General features: G+C 38.6%; 1 protein-coding gene across 24 annotated transcripts in view; it reads right to left on the bottom strand.

Moving 5' to 3' along the window:
* LOC115268722 (voltage-dependent calcium channel type A subunit alpha-1) overlaps window positions 1-15,144 on the bottom strand; it is a 561,442-nt gene that overhangs the window by 132,337 nt on the left and 413,961 nt on the right. For all 24 annotated transcript variants that reach the window (XR_009998921.1, XR_009998922.1, XR_009998923.1 and 21 more), the window contains 8 exons: window positions 13,202-13,399; window positions 12,874-13,088; window positions 12,158-12,810; window positions 2,517-2,819; window positions 2,179-2,439; window positions 1,974-2,117; window positions 1,711-1,912; window positions 1,481-1,645 (listed from right to left, as the gene is read on the bottom strand). Coding sequence is in view for 19 of the 24 variants with exons in the window: in XM_062858464.1 (XP_062714448.1) it covers window positions 1,481-1,645; window positions 1,711-1,912; window positions 1,974-2,117; window positions 2,179-2,439; window positions 2,517-2,819; window positions 12,158-12,810; window positions 12,874-13,088; window positions 13,202-13,399 (2,141 nt within the window). In the remaining 5 variants the exon portion in view is untranslated. The remainder of the gene's footprint in view (window positions 1-1,480; window positions 1,646-1,710; window positions 1,913-1,973; window positions 2,118-2,178; window positions 2,440-2,516; window positions 2,820-12,157; window positions 12,811-12,873; window positions 13,089-13,201; window positions 13,400-15,144) is intronic.

Consider the following 15,144-nt stretch of genomic DNA (forward strand, 5'->3'; position numbering starts at 1 on the left):
GTACTGCGATCGAAGAAAAACGGTTTCTTGGATAATTCAGGCAAGGAATTTCCTATGCATCGAGATAGGCCAAAAATTTACTTCTGAACTGCAAACAGCCCTATTATGGTAAAAATATAGCACTCTGATAGTGAGCAATTCAATAATATAGATCTAACATTGTGTAGAATAGCCCAATACATATTGCACAAATCTGTACCATTAACAAACAATTAGTTAAACAACCCATAAAATTTATACTTCAAAATTTTTATGTACTTTCTAAAAAGTGTAATTAGTCACTTTTTTGAACCATGGAAAATGTTGCCTGTCTCAACCTTTATTGTCTGTCCCCTATTGATAGTTGCTGCAACCAAAAAATGCATGCACAAAAGAAGACTGAGTAGTTCAACAGAATCGATAGCTTTATATCACACGGTTCCTTACAGATGAAGAAATCGTCATTGATATAGTCGTCATCATTGAAAACTCAAAAGCAGTTTTCTCGTTCAAAACTAGCACTAGCGCAGGGAAAATGTATGCACTAAATGAAGTACAGTGAATACATTTTCGGTATAAAAGTTCCAGTATTGAACTAGAAAACTGTTTTCGACTTTTCAATGGTGACGGTTATATCAATGACGGCTTCTGCCATGAAATCCATGAAATTTACACTGCATTAGATACTTGTCAGATTTCTTAGAGAATAACATAGTGCTCCCAATTATTGGAAATTCATTTGCCGGAAAATCTCTTCAAGAATCTCAAGCTTTTGTAATCGGGTAAATGTATTATTTTTGAAAATGTTATTCAGTCTCGGAAGGTTTTATAATTCTGATTCGATATAAACAATGTGATATTTCATGGATTTCAACAAATAAAAACGGCATTCCACAGAAATAGTAGTAAAAGAATAATCATTCACATTACAAAAAGAGAACAAAAGAGTGCATTCCTAAACTTAAGACAACTGCATGCATAGTCTCGCATTCCTGTAAGATCATCCATGTGTACACCCACACGCAACAGCAGACAGAGAAACAAATAGAAACGATACGAGTTCATTTTTACAATGTTCTGCAATTGTCCTATCGAGTAGTGTTATTCGTTGGTAGGTTAATCTGCTTCCGGTTGATCGTTCGCGGTTCTATTTACAGGGGACATTCATCAATTGTGCAGCGGTACAAAAGATGAATGCTTATATTCCGGATTTTTATCGGTGGATTTGGGAGTATTTTTGACGAGTACTGATACCTATTTCACATGGTATAGGAAGGGGTTTCATAGTTTTCGTTTTTGTTTTAAGAAGCCTAATCGGGAGTGGACCTAGCTTGTCGTATTACTTTTGTACAGGGGGTTTTAATCGATTTTCCGATAAATTTAATCTAGATATGTTTCATTCAAGGGGGTTATTCGATTTGGAAGAATTTAGTTCGACAGGGGGTTAAGAACTGCATTGCAAGGATGGGATATGATGGAATCTGGGACTGGGACTACGTACCTTCATCATCAGCAGTAACGTATTGAACACGATCAACATCATTATAAAATATTCGAACGGCGTGGAGACGACGATACGCCACACTTTGTATTTAAAACTATTCCGCTTGTTTGGCATATAACGTTCTAAAGGTCTAGCACCTATCGTAAAATCTATGCACGATTTCTAAAAAAAATATGAAATGAAGGTTAAAGTCAAATCTAATCATGAGAATAAAGAGAACCTCTCACCTGATTTTTATCTATCTCTCCGTCCTGTAGTTCGGCTTCTCCTTGCTCTTGAAAGGTAATGATAATCAAGGCCACGAATATGTTAACGAAGAAGAATGGAAACACTATGAAATATACTATGTAGAATATGGACATTTCTATTCGGAAATTTTGAATTGGACCCTTGTCTTCGTAGGTAGCAGCCATGGAATTTTGTAATACTCTGAAAGAGTGGAGAGAACAATTAAGACTCATGAGCACATCAACTACTAGGTTCATCTTACTGTGGCCATCCTTCTCCGGTTTGTACGGCAAATAGTGTCAGCATGGCAGTGGCCACGTTGTCGTAGTGGAAGCTTTGCGTTTTCCACTCCCGCACCTCTCGTCTTGGCAGTTGATCGGTACCGTCGTAGACAAAAAAGGAACCCCTGAAAGAGTTTCAGTATTATCAGGCGTTAATTGATCATAAACTGATCTACGTCAACTCACTTGCACTCCTCACTGGTGTGTTTGCTGTCATCGGTGCAGTAGAAGAACTTGCCGTTGAACAGCTGCACCGCTATGACAGCGAAGATGAACTGAAACAGAATGTACACGATCAGGATGTTGATGACGTTTTTCAGTGAGTTCACGACGCAATCGAACACAGCTTTCAGCTTTGGCACTCGTTTGATTGTTTTCAGCGGTCGTAACACTCGCAGCACCCGGAGCGACTTGATCGTGGACAAGTTCTGGCCCGCGCTGCTTCCACTGTTAAAACGAGGAAGAAAGTTTACGGAGTTAGAAAGCTGTCACCACAAAACAAAGTCTAACTATGTAATACTTACGTCATATCGAAGCCGAAGCTGACAGCAGCGCAGATGACGACCACGGCGTCCATAATGTTCCAGAACTCCCGCAGGTAGCTACCCGGGTGCAGTATCACGCCGAGATCCACGATCTTGAGCAGCATCTCGATCGTGAACACTCCGGTAAATGCATAATCGAAAAAATTGAGAATCTTATTGCGCGGCGAATCCTCCTCGACGGGATCCTCGGCGGCTAGTGCGATCGATGACAGTGAGATGACGACCATGATGAAAAAATCGAAATATCGCAGATTGACGACCCAATGCGCAGCGCAGCGTATCCTAGAGAGAGAAACGACGACAAGGAAGGTAATTCATTTGGTTTACAAAAGGGCCTACAAAATTATAGACATGAAGTAAACTCAGTGTAACTCTGTAATTATCTCGGAAGATACATTATTGCAGGAATTTTTTTATGAGTTCAACTAGAATTTTTCTAAAGATTCCTCTGAGAATGCCTTCAGAGACACCTCCAGATTTGTTAAGGGTTTTTTCATGATTAATCAAAATTTTTCCTAAATATTTATAGAAAGATTCCTTGAGAGTATTTCAGCACGAATTCCTCTAAAGAATCCTTCAGGTATCCCTTAAGAATTCATTCCAGATCATGTTTGTAATCTTTTGATTTTTTTTTTTTGGATTTCCACCAAGAATTTTCTTTGATCTTGTACGGGAGTTTGATAAGAAATTTCTCAAGAGATTCATCTTGAAAGCAGTCCACGAGTTTTTTTTTTTCAGAAATTCCTTCAGAATACCTCCTTATTCTACTTATTCTAGGATTGCTACAGATGTTCGTGCATGTATTTCTTCGAACATGTCTGAAGGAAATGTCCTTCCGAAGCTTTGCTATGAGAATACTCCAGGAATTCTTATAGAGATTTATAGAGTTTTCCAAGACATTTACTTGGATATTTCTCTAGGCAATTCTCAAGAGATTCTTCTGCATGTTGCACCAGGCGTGGTTCCAAAAATCCCTCCAGGGATTTGTTATGGCTTGTTAAGTTCACTTTTTACTTCAGGAATACTTTCAGAATTGTTCCCGATAATGCCTCACGATTTTCTCCAGAGATTCTATCAGTAATTCCTGCACAAATTGCTCCAGAATCTATTTATTGGAATTTCCAAAAGAGTTTCATAAGAAATTCTCCTACGAATACAGGGAGAGGATTCTCTTGTTAATCGAGGTATTTGAAGATTCCTTCAAAATTCCATATACGATTCAGAAATTTCTACACTGGTTCTCTCATGGCATTTTCCCACTTTTTTTTTTGTTTGTAGAGTTTCCTTAAGAAATTTCTCATGATTTTTTTTTCTAGAAATTAGGGGAATATCTTAAGGAGTGTCTTTAAGTATTCTTCCATTCGTTCAGGTATTTATGCATAGATAACTTCAGAAATTGCTTCTTTAATTTTTGTTCAGGAATTCCTAAAGATGTTCAAGAATTTCTTCTAGGAATTTTCAATAGTACAACCCAAAGTTTTTAATGGGACTTCTTCTGGCATATTTTGGATAGAACCGCATGAGCAATATCTTTAAAAAATCTTCCAGATTTTCTTGCATTAATCTACTGGAGAAATAGTCTTTAGTCTATCTTCTCTGTCTCATTCTCTCGAAATTATCATCTCCTAAAAAGGTCCCTATGGCTAATGGGTGAAACCTCTGCCAGATATTCCGGGGTGGCCATACCAGTTGATACATATTTCAGTATATCTTTTCTGGCCTATTCTCTCGAAATCATTAAGATTTATACGTCGTATTATGCAGCCCCCCACCCCCTTCATTACAATGTTATCCGGCATATCTCCATAACAGTTCCGGGAAATGCAAGGCCACTTGGGAATAATAAACCTGTAGCAATTTATGATCGATTGAGTGCGGCCCTAAAAAAGGGGATGAATATTGACGAAATGCCAACCTTTTTAAAATAAGTTGTCGGAGCCGTAAAGGTTAATTTCAATTATTTTGGCTGACATGACTTCAAGATGCCAATCAAAATAAGAGATGGAATTGTGAATCAAAGAACATGTTTGAAAATGAAGACAGGCTTTCGGTCCATGTATTGCATTGTAAATTTATCTAAGACTTCATCCAGGAATTCTTTCGGGAATTCTTTTTAGAATTTTCCCTCGAATTTCTTCAGGAGTTCAAAAGAATCATCAAAAGATTCTTTTTGGAGCCAGTCCAAGGGTTTGTTTAGGAATTTCACCAGATATTCCTACAAGAAATCTTTCAATAATTTTTATTAAATTATTTTGAAGATCGATTCAGAAATTTGCATATGTTGGAAGAGATCCCTGAAGGAATTCTTTCAGGGATTCTATCAAAATTTACTCCAACATTTGAAATCTATCCAAAAACTCCTTTTTCAAAAAAAAAAAATTGGAAACCTTCCAAGGAATTTCCTTTAGAGATTAATGATGAAATCGTTCAGACAGAATTTTTCTTTAGAATTTTATGCAGGATTACATCTAGACATTTTAACTGGAATTCCTCCAGTGATTTCCGGAGGAGTTTCTTCACAGATTCCTTCAGAGATTCTTGCAATTACACAAGTTTACAAAATAAAACGAAAGTCGTGAACTTCTGTCAACAATCGAAGTTTCTGGAGCACAATTTAGTTCTGATTTCGAAACCGACCTTCAAAAAATTTAAAGTAGAACAGTTTTTGAGTTTCAGCTAAATATCGAGTTTTGTAACTTTTCAAAATATGTAATTTACTTAAATTCAAATGTATTGCGTTATGTTCAACCAATTTTAAATCTTTTTCCATAAATTAAAAGCTGAATACAATACCATTCGATCATCTGAATACAGGTTTTGCGTCAGATTGATGAAATTCAAGATATTGGCGAGTTTTAGGGATGATCTTCTTAAATTTAAGCAAAATTCCCAAAATTTTTTGAAGAAATGTATTTTTTACAATAAGAAAAAACCAACTTAAAAATTCTTTCTCGACGTTTATTTGACATATCATATGTAGGCGAGTTACAGTAAAAATTTCAGCTCAATCGGAGAATTGATTACGGAGAATGAGATGTGAGCGACTTTGCTTAAAAATAAAACAAAAATCGATTTCAAATCATCAACCTTGTATGGAAAGTCGAAAAAAATTCTGCTCTACTGTAATTTTTTTCCTTCGCGTTTTCGAACTCAGGGCATGATTCTACACCAAAAATGATCATCAGCTTACCGAGTTCAAAAATGCTGTAAACTAGTGTTATTCCTGTATGGATGCCTTCAGCCTTTTTTCACAAGTCCTTCCAGGTATTCCTCCATATATTTCCATAAGATATTCATGATGGTATCATATTCTAGAATCTAGGAGTACCTGGAAAGGACTGTTCAGTTCTTCCAGGTGTTCCTTTAATGATTCCTTCAGAAATTCCTTCAGAAATTTTCTAAAAGGTTCCTTGAAAATTCTTCCAGGACTTCGGTATCAAAAAAAAAAAATAGCAGGACTTTCTCTCATATCTTGAGAACATCGAAGCATCTCTCCTGTGGTATCTGCAGAAGTTCTTTCAGGAATTGCTTGAGACATTAAACAGGGATTCCGTCAGAAAGTCCCCGAGGGTGCCCGTTACAAATCTTCTCCGGAATTTCTTCGGAAAAATCGTCAGAAAATCCTGGGAAAATTTCAGAAATTTCAAAAGTATTTCTGGATAAATTACTGAATCCCTCGAAAAAATCCTAGAAGAATGCTGGAGGACAATCTGCAGGAATTTCTTGGAAATAAACGGAGGAAAACTACTGGAACTCTCGAAAAAAACTTGATGAATGAATTTCTGTAGGATTCACTGAAAGTAATTATGGAAGAATCCCCGGATAAGTTTTTACTTGAATTTCTAGATGAAACTCAGAAGTAATTTCTCGAGACATTCTTGCAGATATATCCAATAGAATCCCTGAAAAAATCCCGAGGAAATCTTTAAAGAAGCTCGTGAAAAAATGCGAGTATATATTCTTGAAGAAAGCACCAGAATATTTTCTGGCAAAAAATCGTTGGTTGCAAAAAAAAAATCTTCATCCATTTTCCAATGAACTCCTGAATATCTCCACAACCTGAAAATCAAAATTCTGCACCACTGAAGAAGATAGTGAAGGACTCTCTGGAAAAATGTCTGATTCCTACAGAAAGAGGATACTCTAGATCTAGAACAATTACAGAAGTTATCCCAGGAGAAGTTTCAGAAGAAGTCCTTAGAAAACTTCCCAGACAAATTATTAGTAGAGTTTCTGAAAAAAATCTTGAGGGCATATCTAAAGGAAACCCTTGAAAAATTTCATAAAGATTCTCTGGAAGGTGTTATAAAAGAATCATTGAAAGATTTTATGAATGACGTCATTTTTGATGATATCCATAGTACAATTATGGAAAGAATCTATTGAAGAAATTTCTTCCATGATCATAAAAAAATATCAATTATCTTAAGTAATTCCTCAATTAATTTTCGAAGGAAACTCTGGAAGATTAGAACATCATTAGAAATCCATTGTTAAATTTCTGATAGATCTAAGAACTTTTGATTTTCTAAAAAAAAATGCTGGAAGAATTTTCTGCAAGAATCTAAGGAGAGATTTCTGAAAAAAAAATCCATGGAGCAATTTCCGAGGAAACTCATGGAATACTGCAGGGTTTTTTTCTGCTATGTATGGATAAATAAAAAATAAATTATCCCTCGAGAAATTCGTGTATGATTTTCTGAAAAATATCCCTGGAAGATTTTCTAATAGAGTTCATGAAACAATTTCAAGTAATAATAGTTATTTATGTAACGAGTTGCAAAAACTTGGATAAATACGAAGAGTGCTGAAAAAATCGAGTTTTGCAACGAGTTCCATACACAATTTTATGATTTTTTCATAATGCAACTTATTTGAGTTGCATTATGAACATTATACAACTATTTTTCATTATGCAACTCATTTCAGTTGCATAATGAACCAGTTCGGAAAGATTGGCTATTATGATACCAAAATAAGTGAGATAAAATAAAAATTATGATACTGAATTGCATAAAACTTTTCCATTTTTGTTTTATTTCTTAGTTTATGGATGAATCTTCAGAAAAAATGATCAATGATTCTATGAATTTTCTAAAGAAATCTCTGAAAAATTCTTCAAGCAATTCCCAGGAATATAGCAAAAGATATCAGAATTTCGTAAATATTTTATGGAAGACTTTCTTAAGATATCACTGGAGGAATATCTTAAGAAACCCCTGGAGGATTTTCTAAAAAAAATAATGTAGGAATTTTGAAGAAATCAGTGAATGGATTCCAAATTAATCCTCTGAGAAATTTTTGGAGGAATCTCTTGAAGGATTTCTGACGCAATTCCTAAAGGATTTTTTATTCATGGAGGATTCTGCAAGATTTTCTAATGGGAACCTTTAATAAATGATTTCAGGTTGTTTCAGGGGCGTTTCAAGCACATTTCAGAGGATTTTCATGAGCATTTGAGGACGTTTGAGGGGTTTTAGAGCGTTTATGAGGATTTCAGGGCATTCAAGGGGCGTTTCAATGACGTTTAAAGTAGTTTCAAGTGCTATTAGGTGAACTTCAGGTAGTTTCATGTCGTCTCAGGGGCAGGGTCGTGCAATTTCGAAAGGAAAACATGACGTACGACGACTGTAGCAAATCGTTTCCCATGCGAACGGACTGCTGTGATGCTTCATCTCTCACCCAGCAACACACTCGTTCGTTGCTGCTACAGAAACAAGTGTGTATGAAACATGGGATGATACACTTGGATTTTCGTTTCATTTATGAGTCATTGAAATACTTCAACATGCTAAAAACACTATTTAAACCACATTTTTAAATAGTGGTGCACGCCAATAGAATGATAATTATGTTTTATGAAAGAGGATAACAAATTCGACCACTTAAATCCAATTAACCGGCGCCCGTAACCATTGAGAGACTAGCGCGCACCAGTGAGACACTAATGCTCTGACGGGTGAAGCACAAGCAATGCGACCGGGTGGGAGACTACCGAGTGCTACGATGAGTGGAAAAGTTTTTTTTAACGACCGAGTCATTAGAAAAATGTATGAAACACTTGAAGTGACTCATTCAAATGTTGCATGGAAGTGTATCATTGAAACGAAATTGTACGCCCCTGCTCAGGGGTTTCAAAAGGGTTCTTCAATGGTGTTTCAAGGACGTTTCAGGGTAACTCAGAAGTTCTCTGAGGAGTTTCCAAGGATCTGAGAGGTTCACATGAAGCTACAAGGAGTTTCGGAGGTTTCAGAAAGGTGATGAATAGACCGTTTCAGGGCATTTCAGAGGGGGTTTAAGGAAACTCAGGAAGATTTAAAATGTTTCAGATGCATTCCAGGTGGTTTAGGGAATATTTATTTGAGAGAAGGTGTTCATGGCATCGTAGAACGATTCAAGTGTTTTCATAGAGTTCCTGTGGGTTTCAGGACCTTTCTGAAAATTTTAGGATTTTCAGAAGAATTCATGGGGCGCTCTAGATCGGGTTTCAGTTGATTACCAGAGGATTCTAGGGACGTTTCAATAACGTTTTTAGGAGGTTTCAGTGGTTTGTAGAGGCCTTTCAGGGAGCTTAAGCTTCGTTCTGAGGATTTTAATTACATTTTGGGGGATTCCAGGGATCTCTGATGATTCCAGGAGGATTTAAGGAATGCTTCAAAAGTGTTTCAGAGGATCTCAAGGGAGATTTAAAGGGGTATCAGTTGTAATCCTGATTCCCTCTGAAACATCCCCTAATCTTTTTCCGCCTACGACTTTTTTAAGTTTTGAGTGCTAATAAATACTTTGAGTAAAAAGTGCTTCAATAAAAATGGTTAGAAATCACTTTAATTTATCGCAATCATAAAACAAAATAATTGTAAATCAACAGTTATTGATTGTTTATAAATAGTAGGGGGATTCACTTAACAGCGTAAACTGATTAAACTGATTAAACGTCGCGATCACTAAAGCAATCTTTGATTATTTCATATGCAAAATCAAGAAACATTTCAAATAAGCAGAAAACCATGGCATACGCAGCAATTTAATCTGTTTAGTGAGTACCACTAGTTTCAATATTGAACCAATAATTAGAGAGTGCAAGTAGGGTGGGGCGGGGCAAGATGGGTCAGTGCCATTTTCGAGCAAATTAATAATATTTTGATAATATTAATAATTTTGTTAGGTGACCAGCATGAATATACAAAAGTTTAGGGTATTGATTGAAAAATTATTCACTCTGATTGGAAATGAAAAATAAAATGGTTTTAGAAAAATATATGCGATACATTCCATGTATTCTCCATATAAACCACCGCGGGGTAAGATGGGTCACCTTCAATTTTGAGCGTATTCTTGGATCATTTAAAAGTTATTTATTTTTTATTACAAGACTATCTCATAACTCACTTTAATCAAGCGGAAAGAACGCCTAAAATTATAACATAAAATTATGATAATTATTTAGTGAAAACATCGATTTTCAAGGCGTCTTAGGACCACTCAAATCGTAAAATTTTTTATTTTCTAAATAAATTTATAAAATGTTAACTAGTAGCTCTTATTTACTGAGTATTGATGTGGAGCATATATGAATACGGAACAAATATTATATATTGCCGTTTTTTGTTGAGAAAATGTAAATTACTTAAAAGGTGACCCATCTTGCCCCGCACTTTTTTCACTGCCCAAAATTGATCACTTTTCAAAATTGCTTGTTTAACATCTTGTTTTGTATTTTATGAGTTTTTTTTATCGATATTTAGCATAGCTAACTAGTGTATTGAAGAGTGGAGGATGAATACAAACCAATACGATTTGTATTTACAATGTTATGATGATCCGTCCTTAGGTGACCCATCTTGCCCCGCCCCCTCCTACTCTAATGAACTTATAATCTCTTTTCAATAGCTATTTTACAATATTGAAACTAACTGGATTAGGTCAGATACACCAACAAGTGATGGTGCTCTACAGAAACCATGAGCTTTAAAGGGTTAAAGCCGTTGAAATGCATGTGATATGGTTTTTCTTCCAAGAACAAAATTTTAAATCCCATTGATACCCCATGGAATCTCCAGATACCCCATGAAACTTCCTGAAGCCTCCTTGTAATCCATTGAAATGTCTCTAAAACCTACTTGGAATGCTCCTTTAACATCTTTGAAACCCTTACTTTAAGGCTCCTCTGAAACGAAATACGCTGTGTTCAAAGGGGGTTATTATGGACTGCCCTAATTTCGTGTGGGTCCTCGCTAACCGATAACTTCTTGAACAATTGTTCAAATTTCACTTCAGCTATAATCCCTTGAGTTAAAATTGAGCTTGAGCTTGAGCTTGAGCTTGATTGACCGCCCGTGGATGCTACTCCAGTATCGCCAGACCAGCTACACTCACACAAGGACCAATGAGATAACTGCCGGGGACTAGCAGGCATCTTCAGTATGTGAGCGTTGGTGATCTTCTATTTTTGGGCGACAATGGCGCCTGCCACGTCAGGTTGCAGGTCAATGTGGGGAAGGGTAAGGAAGTGATGATTGCAATCGTTTGTATCCACATCTGGCCGAATATACCTCTGCGCCAGCACAAATTCATGCGGATGTTGGAGTGTTGGTGGGAATTGGTTGGCAGAAGGTTCACACATTGGTGTGTGGATACCAGGGGAAGGTGATAGAATTGTGTGTTTTTATTATTTTGAAGATATGCGGCACAGCTCGCTTGATTGCATAACTTGTAGCCGTTTTCTAATAGGATTGTGACACTGTGCTGTGAAAGTTTGGAAGGAAGGAAAACGGCTTTTTCAACCCGTTTCTGTTCTAGCGACGGCTATGAACATGTTTATATACATGAGTTGTATATGTAGAGAGCGCAGAGAGAAGGTATATAGAAAGACACAAAGTAGGAGGAAAGGGACGGGCCAGGGATTGAACCCAGGACCTTCTGCATATAAATCAGAAGCGGTAGCCACTAGACCACCAAGTTCGTCATATAATCCCTTGAGTTAAAATTGAACAATTAAACTATTACAGTAAGGACTCGATTTTGTCAGCCCCATTTTGTGATTAACTTTTTACTCTAGTTATCTCACGGTCAAACTTTAACCAATTCATTTATATTTATGATCAAACTACTGCTGTAATGCAGAATATAGAAGGATAAAAAGTTTTAAAAACTGTTTAGGTTTTTGACGAGAGCAAAAAATGTGTTCTGAACAGGGGCTGACAAAAATCGGGTCACTTATGTATTCCTACAATTATGATGCCTAGCCCGCACGAAATTGGGGCACCCCATGGTGCCCCAAATGTTATTCTCTGAGATTGTAGGTTAAGACATCAGAATATGTGCGATTTAAAACATGCCATCTAGGGTATTCGACTTATTTCCATATTTTCCTATACAAATTCCGAAAAAAGTCATTTAATGGTCAATTTCGTCCCAAATAAAAATGTATGGGATAAAAACCCAAGATGGAGCATTTTGAAGCGCACATATTCTGAATTTAGAGGTCCAAAAATATGGTTTAAATGAATAACAAAGCGTGTCCCATATAAAGGCAACGGGAGCAAAACCTGTTCTCGTAAACTAAGTCCCCTCATTTGAAGCACTGACATAATTTCCCCCGTTTATGGCATGAAACTTACGGATTCGTCGGCGAGAGCACAAACATCGAAGAGTACGGCAACATCGGTTTCGGCCCATCCGGAATGTCGTCGTCGTCCTCTTCCTTGTCTTCCTCTTTTTTGTTCGCCTTGCTTCCATTGCCCCGGGTTGGAGAAGGCGACGAAACTTCAACCCGGGGCGGCGAACCATCGGTCTGTAAGTGCAGTGCTCCCATCTCCTTGTCCAGCTCCATCTGCTGTTTCTCTTTGTTCTCCTCCATCTGCTCCTCCTCGGCAGCGGTCAGCTCTTGTGCATTGGCCAAATTGTCGACAGCGATAGCCAAGAATACGTTCAGCAGGGTATAGTTACCGAACAGCACCAGGATGATGAAGTACAACGAGTAGATCATCCCCTTTTTGTGACCTCCCTGCGATTCGATACCTTGGTACATAACCTCGTTCCAATCCTCGCCGGTTAGGATCTGAAACACCGTCAGCAGTGCGATTGGAAACGTATTGAAATTGGTCGGCGGCGTTCCGTCCGGCAGATTGAACTGTCCTCCGAACAGTTGCATTCCCAGTAGTGCGAAGATCAGTATGAACAAGAAGAGCAGGAACAACAGTGAAATGATGGATCTCATCGAGTTGAGTAACGATATAACTAAGTTGCGCAGTGACGACCAGTATTTTGTAACCTGCGGATGAGAATGGATCAGTTATAGCATTTCTATTGGAGTTTCATTTATCTTACAACGTACCTTAAATATCCTAAGTAACCTCAAGGCTCGCAGTACGGACAAACCGAACGAGCCACCCTTCACCTCGGACCACACAACCTCGAAGATGGACCCGCTGATGACGACACAGTCGAACCGATTGAACGACGACTCGAAATATATCCGCGGCCCCAAGGCGTACATCTTGATCCACATCTCCATCATAAACAATCCCAGGAACACATATTCGGCGTAATCTGTAAAAAGACGGAATATTCACAATTACTGTTTTTTTGGTTTTTGAGGAGAGCAAAAAAAAAAACAAAAATTATCCTGTTCCAGTTACAAAATTTCCCGAGAAAATACTCACAAAGAAACTGCGTCAACCAGTTCGGTTGGCCGTAGTGTTCGACCGCTACGCACACAGTATTGAAGAACACCAGCACGATGACGAACCAGTAGAACCACTGCGTCTTGACGGTGTGCCGGATCCAGAAGCGAAAGCGCTTTTCCGCCCGCCAGAACCCGATGCATTTGCCCTGGGTTTTCACCTTGGATTTCAGGTAGCCTATATGGGGTGGACGTTACAAAAAGGATCGATTAGAAAATTTATATAAATTGATTGTGTCTAGCATGTGTTCTGAAAAGCGAATTTGAAATGAGCAAAAGCAGTGTTTAGCGTATTAGCGAAGAAATGTGTGTTAAATTAAATTCGCGATGTGTTAGACCTAATCAGTATGATATTGGAAGCTTGGGATTGTTAATATACTCTGCGATCGTTTCGTGAGGGAAGTTCGCTTCAGGTTCTACTAATCAACAACATTTTGAGGTACACATCAGATTTTGAATTTGATTTCTACGCATAAGCAACTGTTTATTTAATATTTCATAGCTTGCAAAGCAAATCTGATTCATTCTGCCGAAAAGTTTTATGCAAGTTATTAAAGGACTCTTTGTTCGTTGTTATTTGCTTAATATGTAAAGAACGTCTACACATTGATTAGCTGTGAGCATCGTTCACAGACGTTCATCATGTTGAAAGGCCAATATACTCACAGCTGTAAAGGCGCAAGTATTCAGCATGATCATGCTGAAGGTGGTGTGTTCGATTCACGGTCAGTCCATAAACTTTTCTGATTAATGTCAATGCAAAAAGTTAATTTTATCAGAAGCAAGCTGATTCGATCATCAACATTACTTTTTTAAGATTGATTTAGTATCGATATTACCCAGATCGACATCTATCATGGCCAGAGCCAGGGCCAGCAGATATGACCCCGCAGGTTCGTGAAACGGCTTCCCCATTCCAGGGCTCAGACATTGAAGTCACCTGTCACATTTTTATCGCCCCATATGCTCGAGCGTCGTACAGTCTGGCATCTGCGTGAACTGCTCGATCACCTACTGCGAACCCATTTACTGGCGACCACGAAGCTCTCGAAACGGTAAGTCGATAAGGAGAGCGTCCAACATAGCTATGGCCCTCACAAGCTCCTACCTCATGCTTCCACGGGTCAAGCGATGACAAAGACCGTCTGCTAAGAGTTGTGTGCTTAGCTGGTAGTGCAGCCTGGTCGCTGTTGTCCTTCTTACTTCAGCTAGATTGAGGAGGTACGACCCGAGCGTTTGTTCACCAAGGAGATGCGGCTCAAACAGCGTCTGTTCTGGCATCCAGCGGCTGAGTAAAAGACGTTGCACCACGCCCAGCAAGATCCAAGGTGGTAGCCCCATCAGCGTGGTCGTCCCAGTGTTGGTTGGGACGTTAAACAGAACTGGCACGATGGCCCTCCGGTGAGACAGGAGTGCTGGCGAAGACCCAATAAGCCACTCGTAAAAATCCCCATTGCGAATAACATAGGAGAAAATACGACTCGATATAATCGGCAAAGACCCACGAGACGAAATAAGGACTACGATTGGAAACTTGGAACATGGAATTGCAAATCACTTGATTTCGTAGGTGACCTATGACCAATCAGGCTAAGGCCGGGGTGGCCTCTGCTGTACATAGTAGCCGCCTCCATTCCACTCGGTCCATGGCTGTTTGTCTCCAGTTCCGCACTCTGCGTAGGGTCCGCAGATCGTCCTCCACTTGGTCGACCCGACTAGCTCGCTGCGCTCCATGACTTCTTGTACCGGTCGGATGACTCTCGAGAACCATTTTAGTCGGGTTGCTATCCGACATCCTGATGACGTGACCCGCCCACCGTAGCCTCCCGGTTTTCGCGGTATGGACGATGGTTGGTTCTCTCAGCAGCTGATGCAGCTCGTGGTTTATTCGCCTTCTCCAAGTCCCGTCTTCCATCTGCACTC

This window comes from Aedes albopictus, chromosome 3, assembly GCF_035046485.1.
Source record: "Aedes albopictus strain Foshan chromosome 3, AalbF5, whole genome shotgun sequence".
In the NCBI taxonomy this organism is placed as follows: domain Eukaryota; kingdom Metazoa; phylum Arthropoda; class Insecta; order Diptera; family Culicidae; genus Aedes; species Aedes albopictus.